Source organism: Sorghum bicolor, chromosome 6 (genome assembly GCF_000003195.3).
Source record: "Sorghum bicolor cultivar BTx623 chromosome 6, Sorghum_bicolor_NCBIv3, whole genome shotgun sequence".
In the NCBI taxonomy this organism is placed as follows: domain Eukaryota; kingdom Viridiplantae; phylum Streptophyta; class Magnoliopsida; order Poales; family Poaceae; genus Sorghum; species Sorghum bicolor.
This window is the reverse complement of record NC_012875.2, coordinates 52,712,789-52,725,685: the sequence shown is the minus strand read 5'-3', so window position 1 is coordinate 52,725,685 and position 12,897 is coordinate 52,712,789. Positions and strand designations below refer to the sequence as shown.

The 12,897-nt window shown below is 48.8% G+C and overlaps 4 protein-coding genes across 4 annotated transcripts; 3 read left to right on the top strand and 1 right to left on the bottom strand.

Moving 5' to 3' along the window:
- LOC8055965 (aquaporin TIP2-3) lies at positions 2,087-3,286 on the top strand. The gene is made up of 2 exons (XM_002448244.2): positions 2,087-2,330; positions 2,419-3,286. Exons 1-2 carry the CDS (start codon positions 2,204-2,206, stop codon positions 3,039-3,041), a joined length of 750 nt encoding a protein of 249 aa, XP_002448289.1. The 5' UTR covers positions 2,087-2,203; the 3' UTR covers positions 3,042-3,286.
- On the top strand, positions 3,414-4,838 carry LOC8055964 (aquaporin TIP5-1). Its single transcript, XM_021462360.1, has 3 exons — positions 3,414-3,679; positions 3,834-4,087; positions 4,222-4,838. Exons 1-3 carry the CDS (start codon positions 3,547-3,549, stop codon positions 4,636-4,638), a joined length of 804 nt encoding a protein of 267 aa, XP_021318035.1. The 5' UTR covers positions 3,414-3,546; the 3' UTR covers positions 4,639-4,838.
- LOC8083368 lies at positions 7,166-9,453 on the top strand. Its single transcript, XM_002448242.2, has 4 exons — positions 7,166-7,643; positions 8,182-8,434; positions 8,659-8,752; positions 8,978-9,453. Exons 1-4 carry the CDS (start codon positions 7,249-7,251, stop codon positions 9,208-9,210), a joined length of 975 nt encoding a protein of 324 aa, XP_002448287.2. The 5' UTR covers positions 7,166-7,248; the 3' UTR covers positions 9,211-9,453.
- LOC8055963 (carotenoid cleavage dioxygenase 7, chloroplastic) lies at positions 9,625-12,360 on the bottom strand. The gene is made up of 7 exons (XM_002446857.2): positions 11,571-12,360; positions 11,349-11,477; positions 11,089-11,220; positions 10,718-10,990; positions 10,547-10,629; positions 10,119-10,436; positions 9,625-10,031 (listed from the first exon to the last, which is right to left on the bottom strand). The coding sequence occupies exons 1-7, from the start codon at positions 12,355-12,357 to the stop codon at positions 9,888-9,890; spliced, it is 1,866 nt and encodes a 621-aa protein (XP_002446902.1). The 5' UTR covers positions 12,358-12,360; the 3' UTR covers positions 9,625-9,887.

Sequence of the window (12,897 nt, the reverse complement as noted above, 5' to 3'; positions counted from 1 at the left end):
ACGACCCAGCCTCTAATGTGGTATATTTTGCTCAAGATATGCCTAGTGACAAAACATAAATAATCATTAGAGCATCGCTAGACCTTAGCTATGATGCACTTCGAATTATAATGAGAGCAGGATGCCCTTAGACATTATTGGCTACACGCACTTTGGATTAAGACCATGCCAAAAGTGCTAACCACTTCACTAGGACATTAAGCCTTTGATTAGCCTTTTTTTATTTTGAAAAAGGCAGCTTTCATTAATATATGATCAAGTACATAGTGTGAATCAGAAATATTGCCCTTTTAAAAGTTGAAAATTGAACCAGTTCTTTTTTTTCTGAGATCATAAATAAAACCAATTCTGACATAGTAATTACTGTTTTGGAGTAACATTTGATGCTTAACCACAATTCTCCTCTTATGTAAGCTATTATGTTTCTGCAGTGTAAAGGATTTTTCAGCAGTTAAGCGCACTTGTGGATTGGACTGTTGCCAATATCATTGTGATAATAATCAGAACCAGTTGCATGACTCCTCTCCATACTGCAAAATTACATTCTACTAATGTATCATCATCCTTTTCAGTTTATTTGTCACTACCAAACTACTATGGCAGTTTTTTTTTAATAAACGTAAAAATGTGGCAAATTTTACCGCTCGTTTTCCTCAGGCTATGCATTTGGTTTTAACCAACAATTCGGTTCGATTTATACGCTTCATAGAAATTTCGGTTCCCAGAAACTAAAAACCGATCAGTTATTCATGAAATTAAAAGTGCCATGTTTTCCCCCTAAAGTTTATATATACCTGAAAGTGTACAATGCTAAGTATGTTTCACTATAAATCAATTCATGAGGAATTTTCAAGCATTTATAATCTTTCCCAAAAAAAAGGTGCGCAATCAAAATTTCTTACAAAACATTCCAGTGACAGATCATCAGACAATAGTGTTTCTGATAAAACCCCCACGTAGGATCAGAGAAAGTTTAGAGAATATTCCCACAGTGGCCCAAAACATTTTGTCTGACACGCAGGGAGCGCATAAGTTTTTTTTATTTTATTATTGAAAAGTGAGTTCTAGGAAACTCTATACACACATAGGCTGAACAACCGTAAGGATAGCATAAAGAAATAAGGCCTTTTTGGTGTCATCATCTTCGTTTGTGCAATAATACTGCAACTCAATGAAGTCACTGCGACTCATAAGAGCCCTGTCATCACCTTGCAACTGGCAGTTTTCAATTGGTGTACCAGCGCAAGATCCATAGATTAATCTTGTTTGCCTCACCTACCCCAAATGGAGGATGTTCACTGCATTGATGTCACAATCCGACCTTCTTAACCGCTCTATGTCACAACTTTAACATGAATGATATATCGTTTCCTCAAAAACATGAATGATATATCACTACAGAACTCAGTATGCAGTAGATTCCTGAACGCAAGAGCTGTTGCAATGTTAATCTACTAGGTGATATCTTACTCGGTAAGATACTCAGGCCGAGGTCCGAGGAATTACCCTTTTGTTGCAGGAGAACCAAGTCATATGAATGAAGCAGCAGCTCAGTAATGATCCACCGACTACGCTACTTCTAGCATAGAATTAGTAATCTTTTCTAATACTGTTGTAAATTTGTAACAACAAAACAAGAACCACGCCACGGAAGAACGGTGAGAAAAAGAAACCTTTGCTAACGTACTATTCATGAATTTGAAGATTTTGTATGGATGCATCAGTAGACGATGCAGGGTAGAAATAAAGGATCGATTCAGATAATCAATCCGCACCGCCATTGATTTGTTTAGGGATGAGATGAGAATTGAGAATTGGGATAACATATATCTGCTCCAAGGTCTTGTTCTCCTCGCTGTCTTATGGTGTATCCTAACGTGGCTCGGCCTAAACAACCACAATTCCACAGCAGTTTAGCGAGTTAGGGCGGTTGGTCGGCCAATATCAGCCACAAAACACGAAGCAAAATTTAAATTATCAATCATGTGGTGATCATTGCACACCGCCCATAGTATTGTATTGCACATCTGAGGCAGGGCTCCAGCCTCCAGGTCCATTAGCGCCTTATGATGTGTATTTAAGGAGACTGAGCTGAAGGAACTCTCGCATCAGCCTGATAAGCTATAGCCAGCCATCTTCTCTGAATTCCAACTCAGTCCAAGGGCTGGAAGCTTGAAGTACCGTCAGAGAAAAAGAAAAAAAGATGGTGAAGCTTGCATTTGGAAGCTTGGGCGACTCTTTCAGCGCCGCGTCCCTCAAGTCCTATGTGGCCGAGTTCATTGCCACGCTCCTCTTCGTGTTCGCCGGCGTCGGGTCCGCCATTGCCTACTGTGAGCTCTTCTACTATCACTTTGCAAGCACCTGCTCTCATTTCTCGTTTCACTTTCCGGTCGCACCACTGAAATTCGTCTCGTGCAGCGCAATTGACCAAGGGTGGCGCTCTGGACCCCGCCGGCCTGGTGGCCATCGCCATCGCCCATGCGTTCGCGCTCTTCGTCGGCGTCTCCATGGCCGCCAACGTCTCCGGCGGCCACCTGAACCCCGCCGTCACCTTCGGCCTCGCCGTCGGCGGCCACATCACCATCCTCACCGGCATCTTCTACTGGGTCGCCCAGGTGCTCGGCGCGTCCGTGGCGTGCCTTCTCCTGAAGTACGTCACCCACGGACAGGCTATCCCGACACACGGCGTGTCCGGGATCAGCGAGATCGAGGGCGTGGTGATGGAGATCGTGATCACCTTCGCGCTCGTGTACACCGTGTACGCCACCGCGGCCGACCCCAAGAAGGGGTCCCTGGGCACCATCGCGCCCATCGCCATCGGCTTCATCGTCGGCGCCAACATCCTGGCGGCCGGACCCTTCAGCGGCGGCTCCATGAACCCGGCCCGCTCCTTCGGCCCCGCCGTGGCCGCTGGCAACTTCGCCGGCAACTGGGTCTACTGGGTCGGCCCCCTCATCGGCGGCGGCCTGGCCGGGCTCGTCTACGGCGACGTGTTCATCGCCTCCTACCAGCCCGTCGGCCAGCAGGATCAGTACCCATGAAGAAAGTCGATCCGGACCCAAATGCAATGCAACCCGTCGTGTTGATTTCACCGTCCTCGTCGATTCGCCGTCGTGTCATCGCTTCGCGCTTGTGATTATGTTTGGTCTTGTTTGCATTACCCCTTCTGGTTTAATTTTCACCAACGGTGTCAACATGCTGTAAGCGAGAGAACCGTTCGATCTATACCTGTATAAATGTAATGTACGGTTCAGTATTTCCAAGTACAGTATATGTTCCGGACGGATTTTCACATGTGCTCACCGCGGCAGCGCGGCACACAGTGGCCTCAACACGGGCGTGTGAACTTGGAACGGACACGCGCGAGCGGACGGCAGCAACCGCTGCGGCCTGCGAACCACCCACCCAGGCGCGGTTTCACTCTACGGAGACGCGCCCACTCCCTCGCGGCGTCGCTATAAAACTCGGGAACGCAGGCCGTGCGGCATCAGTGCGCGCGCAACATAGACACTTTGAAACAGCGAAGAGCGAAGAAGAAGCTGTGCCATGGCGTCGAACAACAACCTCCTTGTCCACTTGAAGAACTGCTTCTCGGCGCCGTCGCTCCGTTCGTACCTCGCCGAGTTCATCTCCACCTTCCTCTTCGTCTTCACCGCCGTCGGCTCCGCCATCTCCGCCCGTACGTCAAGTTTCCCCCACCCCCCCCCCCCCTGCATTTCCATTCCGTGCATGCACACATGAGTCAGTTGATATAGAATTGTATAATTTTACGGACGGTTTTTTTTTTCTTCTGATCTCCGCGCGCTGCGTTTGGAATGTGTGTGTGTTGACAGGGATGCTGACGACGCCGGACGTTACCAACAGCGCCTCGCCGCTGGTGGCCACCGCCGTCGCGCAGGCGTTCGGGCTCTTCGCCGCGGTACTCATCGCCGCCGACGTGTCCGGCGGCCACGTCAACCCCGCCGTCACGTTCGCCTACGCCATCGGCGGCCACATCGGCGTCCCGAGCGCCATCTTCTACTGGGCGTCGCAACTGCTCGGCGCCACCATGGCCTGCCTCTCCCTCAACCTCTTCTCCGCCGGCGAGGCATGTCGATCGTAACCTCTCGCTCTCGACCACACTTCCTTTCTGACACTAACTAATTAACCGTCGCCGTTTCGTTTCTTTCACATTGATCGCTCGCTAAAATCGATGGACTTGCGCACGCGCATGCAATGCAGGAGGTGCCGACGACGAGGATCGCGGTGGCGATGACCGGGTTCGGCGGCGCGGTCATGGAGGGCGTGCTCACGTTCCTGCTGGTGTACACGGTGCACGTGGTCAGCGAGCCTCGCCTGAGCGGCGGCGGCGGTTGCGGCAAGCGGGGGTTCGCGGCCACGGCGCTGGGCGCGCTGGCGGTGGGGCTCACGGAGGGCGCCTGCGTGCTGGCCGCGGGCTCGCTGACGGGCGCGTCCATGAACCCGGCGCGCTCCTTCGGGGCGGCCGTCGTCAGCGGGCGCTTCAAGAACCAGGCCGTGTACTGGGCCGGCCCGATGATCGGCGCGGCCGTCGCGGCGCTGGTGTACCAGATCATGGCGTGCCCGAGCGTGGCCGCCGCCGAGTCCCGGCACGGCAACGTGGAGGCGGTGGTCGTCTGACATCCTTTCGTCGTGGACGTAGATAGAGGGATCTAAGTACACCTGTGTTATATGTGTTTGATTTGATCATGACATTGTGGTTTGTTGTTAGTTTGTCTAGTGAACTTTCAGTTCCGTCGTGTTACTGTACTGATGAACTTGTGTTGTACGAACAATTAATGATCCCAGGCATATATTTTAGCCGTTGATTCGCAGGATTAGCACTGTGTACCGTCGGATAAACTCCGTCGCCAAATTACTTTTGTTCATCAAAATGCTGTTTATACGATATAATCCTCATCCAAAAACCGTGACGGCCGGAATATGACCTTGACGCCCACATTGGGCTGTGCCGCGCGGCATGGCGTCTCGGCCCGTACCGCACGCGCAACGCACGCAGACCGGCCGGCTCCCCGCCCATGCTAGTCCCCCGCACGCACGGGAAGGTGTGGCGCTGTCGCCCAAGAAAGACGGTTCCTGTTGGCGGTTGCCGAATGCGACATTGCTAGCCTCATTCGCTACTGGATCTGGATTCTCTCTCGGCGACGAACTACCGGTTGATTTTTCGCTATGGAATGGATATATATATATACATAGTAACAAACACGGCGAAAAACTCGTACGGCACGGGGTTGCCGCTAGTCAAATTACAGATAATTGCATGTTTGTGTAATCGCAAAGAAAAACGTGGATGAGTATTAGATCACGTCACATAGTTTTCTTCTATATTTAGTGCTTCATGCATGTACCACCTCAGCACTAAACTCGTAGTGGCTCATCAATATTTTATAAACAGTGGATGAGTATTGGATCACGTCACACAGTTTTCTTCAGCAATAAGAAAAGGTTATGCTGACACAATCCGATTTTGATTGTCAAAAATCAAAATGCTTATTGGTTTATATATATATATATATATATATATATATATAATGATTAAGACTGAGAAAGCCGCGAAACCAACAAATTATAAGTTCTCTACTAATTAACGAGTGCATTTTGGCACAACTCAGTTTTACTAATAAAGTTGTTTTTTAGAAAAAAGTTTTATGAGCAACTTTCTAAGTAAAGCTGAGCTGTCTTGGAAAAATTGTTTGGTAAAAGAGTCTCACCAGCAACTTCATGCATAGATGAAAGAAATAAATAGGAGAGAGAGATATGATAAACTACTTTTTTCCAGCTTTATTTCAACTCATGTCTTTGTGAGTGGAGAAAAAAAATAGCTTCATCTATGAAACTGTTTTTTAAAAAAAGTGTTTGGTAAAGAAAAACAGCTCACAACAACTCATGAATTATAAGCTATGCTAAACAGGTCCTGACCTTTGTTACGTGGCAACGAGGAGAGATCGTAGCGAATGTGGAGGAGAAATTAGATTACGTTAAAGTATCTTTTTAAGGAAAAACAGGATGAGTTGTCCCCATATCGGGCTAAATATTTAAAGAAACAATAAATTCATACGAAAGGTATGAAACAAAAAATATATAAACAAAACTAACAAAACAACACATAAGCATCTAGCCATTGAGTTACTAGAGATTCATAACCTTTGCTTTGCTCTAACTTGACCAAACTCCTTTATAAAGATTAGCTTTTACAATGCTAGATAGAAGGCTGCACTTATCGAAAGATCGCATAATTCCAAGTTGTTTATATGGACCAAACATGCTGTATGTCGCAACACATAGCTTATTATAGTTTTGAAATTTATTCAACAAATTGTGTCATTTTGAATTAGATATGGAGATGCGTTAGAGTCTCGTTGGAAGTAAAAAAAAATGGAAGAAGAAAAATCTTTCTACTTTTAATATTAGTAGGCCTGGGCAAATTACCCGATACCCATTACCCGTACCCGAATTACCCGGATCCGAACCGGAATTACCCGAACCCGAGGTACCCGATCCTAAATTCGGATAGCGATTTTGATTACCCGAAATTAGTTTGGGTAATTCGGGTAATATCCCCCGGTACCCGAACTACCCGAATATTTGTCTATATCTTTGTATTTATCATGTGTTGATAGTTAAATATTAGAACTTATCAATTTATTAGAATATAATTCTCTTTGTTTGAACAAATGATAGTAACATATTATTCTCTACAAAATGCTATTGAAATTCTATACAAATTGCTGCTGAAATTATATATAAATTGCTATTGAAATTTTGTATAGTGTGTTGTTTTTTGAAAATTCGGGTAAATCAGAAATACCCAAACCCGAACCCGAATTAGGGGGTACCCGAAATTGCGGGTAGTGTTTTTTCGGAACTAATATCGGGTAACAATTTTCATTACCCAAATTTTGAATTATCTGAATTACCCGAGCCGAAAAAATCGGGTAACCCGAATGCCCAGCTTAAATATTAGAGATATTATATAGATTTTTTTGAAACATTATATATATATTATATAGAGATATAAAAGTGGAAGCTTGTAAAGGGTCCGCTCGGTTATTGTATATCTCCGAAAGCAGATGGCGATATTTTAACCGAGCAAAACCTGGTTAATCCAAACGAGGAAGCCATCGAACATAAAAGAAATCCAGATTAGGAGGCGAGGAGAGGTCTCGAGACGAGGCGTATCGGCAGCTGAGCTTCCAAGCACGAGGCGTATCGGCAGCTGCGGCGCGCTCCATGGTCGTTTACGTGATTCACAAGGATCGGCGAGGTTGGAGTGGCGGCGACGCCATGACGAGTAAGAATCTCGTGCGTCTCTCCAGCGCCGTCGCGGCCACCGCCCCAGCCATCCCATCTTCCTCCTCCAGCGGCGGCGCTCTTTCACTCTCGCGCGGCAGAGTCTACCCGCTGCGCGCCACCTCGCTGCCGCCTCGAGCTTCCACCGTCTCCGCCACGTGCTGGGAGTCCCGCGCGCTGCGTAGCGACGCCGAGGACTGGGAGGAGGTAGTCGTCGCCGCCGGAGATGCCAACGCGCCTAACGCTCTTCAGGAAGCGACGGAGGACCATGGTGTCGTGTTCGGGGTTCCGCCCACGGACGACGAGGTCCGCGCCGCCGTCGCCAGCATCAAACGGTAAGATTCAATCTATTTTTGATAATTTTTGATAAAGTTATAGCTGTTGATTTCTTATGTTGGTGATAATCTGGTTGTGTAATTGGAATATATTGTTTTAAGATTTGAGTTTTTTTAGCGTAAGTAATTACATGTTGCTTACTTAAATCTGGTGTCTGTGATTAGATTGTGAAGTTTGTGAAGTTCCCCATGATTTTCCGATATTATTTACTGCATATTGTCATGTGCAAGTTAGCGTGCCTCAGATCACTTTGTTTCGTGTATCCTTCAAATTTGCTCAGAGTGTACGCCTTGTTAGTGCATCTCCAATTTATTTATTTTTTCTGCTAACAGAGCAAATTTTCTTGCCTTTTTACTATGTTGATTGATATTTGCTCTCCGTCTTTGCCGAGATAGAGCTTCTTATCCTGTTAGTGGAGTTGTCACCCTTCAGTATTGTTTAGAGCATATGGCCTTCATATTTATTTGTTTAACTGATTCAGTACCGCGGCGTTATTGATCCATCCATCTAAGCAAATTGACTTTTTCATGCATGCAGGGTGTTTGAAAAGGCTCCTGCCGTGGACCCTGAAGCGGCTGATCTACAAGCCCTCGCATTGCCCATTGCAGTGCACCCTTCGTCTGGGATATTTGTGAATCATTTTGCTCTGGATTCTGAGGCGTCTGAGGTCGGACTGGATGAATGGACTGAACCTGCTAGGCTAGTTCTTAACTCAAGTGCTCTTTTGACAAAGGAACATCGAAGTGTACTAGATGCTTTCCAGCTATTGCATGAAGATGCTTCTGTTCAGGTAATGTGGCTTGACTTGAGTAGTGCTATTTATGAATAGAAATATGAATTTTGTGCTATAAAAGTTTGACACGCCATCAATATCGGTTCATATATATAGTATTCGCAAAAATAACCTAGTTTTTCTGATTTATCATGATTGTTTTTTTTGTCTTACATGCAAAAAATGATTATAGCCTTGTCAAATAACTAGTTTTTTACTATGATTGTTTTGCTTACATGTAGAAAATGGTTATGGCCTTGTCAACTGATAAGGCTGTATGGGATGCTGTGATGAACAACGATGTTGTACAGGAATTCAAGAGGTCCTTCCAAGATGGTATGCAAGTTTTTCGCATCTTTGGATTGGCATGGATGAACACTATTTTTATGATAGGAAGCATCCCTTGAATAATCTTTTTGACCTTTTATCATGTGAAAACATATCTTTTTGACCTTTTATCATGTGAAAACATATACCATAAACAATAAAACTCACTTAGTTATGTTGGCCTCTTGTTTTGTAAGTTAATGAATTTGCATTTTGATGCATCTTGTCTTTCAGCCAAGGAAACCGATCTCAAGAGAAGCTCTACTACTCCTCCTGGATTTATGATGTGGGTCCTAGAAAATACCCAGTCAAAGATCAGGGAATTCCTTGAAAAAATACTTGGGCTTGTGAATATTCTTTTTCAAGCCGGAGACAAGAACTATGATTTCTCTGATGATATAGTGAAGATGTCATTCATGCTCTCAGTGTTCGTCTTCATCGTGGTAACTATAGCTCGTATACGCTGAGCACAACAATTCGTCGACTTCACAGTTTGATGGTTTCTTAGTTGTGTGCAGGATTATTTCTACAATTAGTCCTTTTCAGTATGATTATCATCTGTAATATTATGTCTTAGTTCTCGAGTCTAGAAGTTGCTTTATCAGTACTCTTGGTGGAAACTGTGGAAGCTTTATATGTTTACTGTGTGGGATTGTTTTGAACGTGATTACATCCCTACATAATATGATCTGCCGCGTGCTTCATGAACATTCTTTTTTTTTTGAACTTCTGCTTAACATTAGTTTGGTCTAAAGGCTTGGCGAGGCAAAATTCTACAAATTGTCAGTGTTTGATGTAGGACGTAGCTTTGCATTTTCCATCCATGGTTCATTTGAACAGACTTTACACACGGTATCATGAGGGCGTTTGTTTGAGCGACTTTTTTTTTTCTTGAGAACGTGCGGAGCATATATTTCACTAAATAGACAAAAAGGAGTTCAATACAAAGTTGAGGCGATCATGGTACAAAACATGTCAAAAGGATGGGAAAGTCAAGGGATCATAGAAGTCGTCGATGCCAGAAGAGTCCCAAGTACGAGGTTCTTGAAAGCAGCTCGAGTCAAAGTAGACGTCTCCTCCGTGATGGCTTGTGAGAAGGCAACCGATTGAAGAGTGAGCGGAACAACAAAATACCCTGTTGTTGTCATTCATCTGCCCAGAACCCATGGAATCCCATTGGGAAGGTGAGGTGCTTGGGCACCTCAAGTTTTGCCACAACTGCGTCCCTTTCCCCGATCTTCCTTGCGTCCAGCACCACCAGATGGCACCTGTGATCAGACACTGCATACTGCCAACAAAGCAACAATATCAGGGTCAGCTGGCATGTTTCTCTTTCTCCATGTCGGTTCTTGAATGGATGTGCCTCTTATCCTACCTCGACAAGCAGAACATAGCCGTCATCCTCGCTACTGCCGGTCGGGACGAAGACCGGCTCACCAACGAACTTGCGCCCGGCGACTGACCACGACCGCGCTGATCCATCAGCGACGTCTACCTTGACGACGCTGTCGAAGGGGAAGTACGGCAAGAATCTGCGTGAACCGGAGGCGCCGCCGGCGTAGATGAACCGGTTCCTCCGGTTGGCGAAGCCTGGGTTGATCGCCGGGAAGTCCGCCGGCCTGGTCCACTGGTCGGACAATCTCCGGACGGAGCATCCTCGGCACGTTCCTCTCTTGTCGAGGTCGATGGACACCTGCATTGGATATATATTTGGATTGGTCGGGGCGTACGACAGACAACTCTGTCACTGTTAATATTCCACATCTGGTACAGTACCCCCAAGCTGTTTAAGCGGTTGCTCACCTGTACAAGACGAGGTAGCCATTCCCTGCCCTTGGCTATGTTCATGAAGGACGGGTCCAGCTTCTTGTTCTGCCAATTGTAACCTGCGCCGGCAGCAGGTCAAAGAAATCCTTGTTCAGCCAACATTGTCCAAACAGCAGGATTTTGAGGATGTATGTATCCGGGATTTACCAAACATCCTGTGGAAGTTGAACCACTGGTAAGAGCAGCCGGACATGTGGAGCTGAATGTTGATGCCGCCCCGGGCGTTGCGCTCCTCGAAGGCGTTGCCGACGTGCATGGACCACATCTGCGATGGCGCCTCGATGGGCACGCTCCAGTCGCGGCCGGGGGCCTCGGCCTCCGGGGAGCGCGGCAGCAGGTAGACGGGCGTGGACTGCCGGCTCGGGTCCACGGCGAGGGCCGCGATCATTGGGTGAGTGCCCGTGAGCGCCAGCAGCGAACCTGCCCAAACACACCCCGCACGCCGCCCACGAGAGAGACGCTGATCACAGCAGTAAAAAGAAAATGAAGACAAGTAGTACTATAATCCCCTTCCGTACCTGGAATGTCCAGCCTGATTCTGTTGCCGAGGAGGACGTAGTGGCTGTCCGTGAAGGTCCAGTCGTGGATCATCAGGTGGTCCGGCAAGACAAACTCCCGCGTCTGCACCAGCGCGAAGTCGGCGTCGAACTCTGCGATGCAGTGCCATCGTCGGACGTCAACGTCAGTGATCGAGCAGGTGGCATGAACTTTGTTTGAATCTGTGACCGACTCGATTCGAGCAGGCAAAAGGGTGTGCCGTGTGCAGGGCAGGGCGGACCGTAGAAAGTGAAGTTGGAGCGCGGGAGGAGCATGTCCTCGGCGTTGCAGGCCACCATGAGCAGCCGGTTCCTCTCCTGGTCGATCTTGTAGTGCGCGAGCAGCCGCTTGGCCGGCATGCTGAAGACACCTGCGGGAGCCACACCAGCGCACAAACGTCAGGTCGGTCGGGTCGGGGTCGGACCCTGGTGGTAGTGGTGGTGGCAGCAGCGACGGCACAGACCACCGAGGACCGGTCGCAGCAGGCGCGCGGCCACGTCGATCCCTGCCTCCTGCAGCCACGGCCGCCGGCGCCCGAGACGCGCAGCCTCGCTGCTGTCGTCGTCTCGTGCCGCTTCGCCGCCGGTGGCGAGGCGGCCGAGGATGTCGAACGGGCCGATGGTCTCCAGCGTCCGCGGGTCCAGCTCGTACGGCTCGCCGCCTTCCCAGAGGCAGAGCACGCGGCCGCCCCAGCGCAGCACGCTGGTGTTGGCCACGTTCTTCATCACCTTCACGTTGCCCACCCGGGTCCCGCCCTGCAGCACCGAGAAGGGGCCCCGGTGCGTGAACCGCCACGACGAGCGCGGCGCGTCGTGCTCCTCCCGCTTCGCCGCCGTCTCCACGTACCGCGCGGAGTAGCGCGCCGGCGCGCCGTCGGAGCCGAAGCGGAACGAGCGGAGGTAGCCGTGGCCGTCGAGCGGGTGCACGGTGGACCCGTGGTCGTCGGTGAACATCCCCGGACCGGCGAGGTAGTAGGTGCCCGACGGGAAGTCCGCCGGGATCGCGCCCTCGGTGACGCGGAGCGCGACGGGGTCGCGGCACTCGGCGCGCTGCGACCGGAACAGGAGGTTGTAGTCCCAGAACGACGCGGACGGCGAGTCCGGCGCTGTCGCCGCGGCGCCCGGGGTGCTGGTGACGGTGGTGGCGGCCGCGGCGCGGACGGCGACGCTGCTGCGCCCGTGGCCGCGAGAGCAGCGGCGAGGCGGCGGTGCGCGGTGGCCAGGGTGGTGGTGGTGCACGGCGGCGTGCATGGCGGCAATGGTGTGTTGAGACATGTTTTGTTTGTATTGTGCCGGTCTCCGTCGCTGGCGCGTTGCTAGGCTTGGAGCTTGGAGGGATCGGAAATATAGATGCCCGGCAATGTGCATTGGTGGTATCAGTGTGGCCGTGGCTCAGTAAGCTGGTGGAGTGGTGGTTTGGCGCCTGGCCAAATTTGGCAGCACACCGTGGTGACAAATCTTAAGAAAAGTCATTTATCTTCTCAGATTGGAGCTTGGACTTGTTAAACAACCAGACCCATCATCATGCAATTTTCATCAGTAATATAATAATCCCATGTTGGCATGTCTATTCAGAACGGGTTGGATTTCGTGATGTAGACTTTTAATGAAATGTAATCGAACTAGTTCAGGTACACGATACATCTGCACGGGCTAAAATCATGAGACATTGAGACAGGATAAGAATCAATGACCGTAATTTAATACCTATTACATCTAACAAAAAAAATATCTTTATGCTCTATCTTTTTCTATAACACAATACACATACAGATACTCTATACTCTCTCC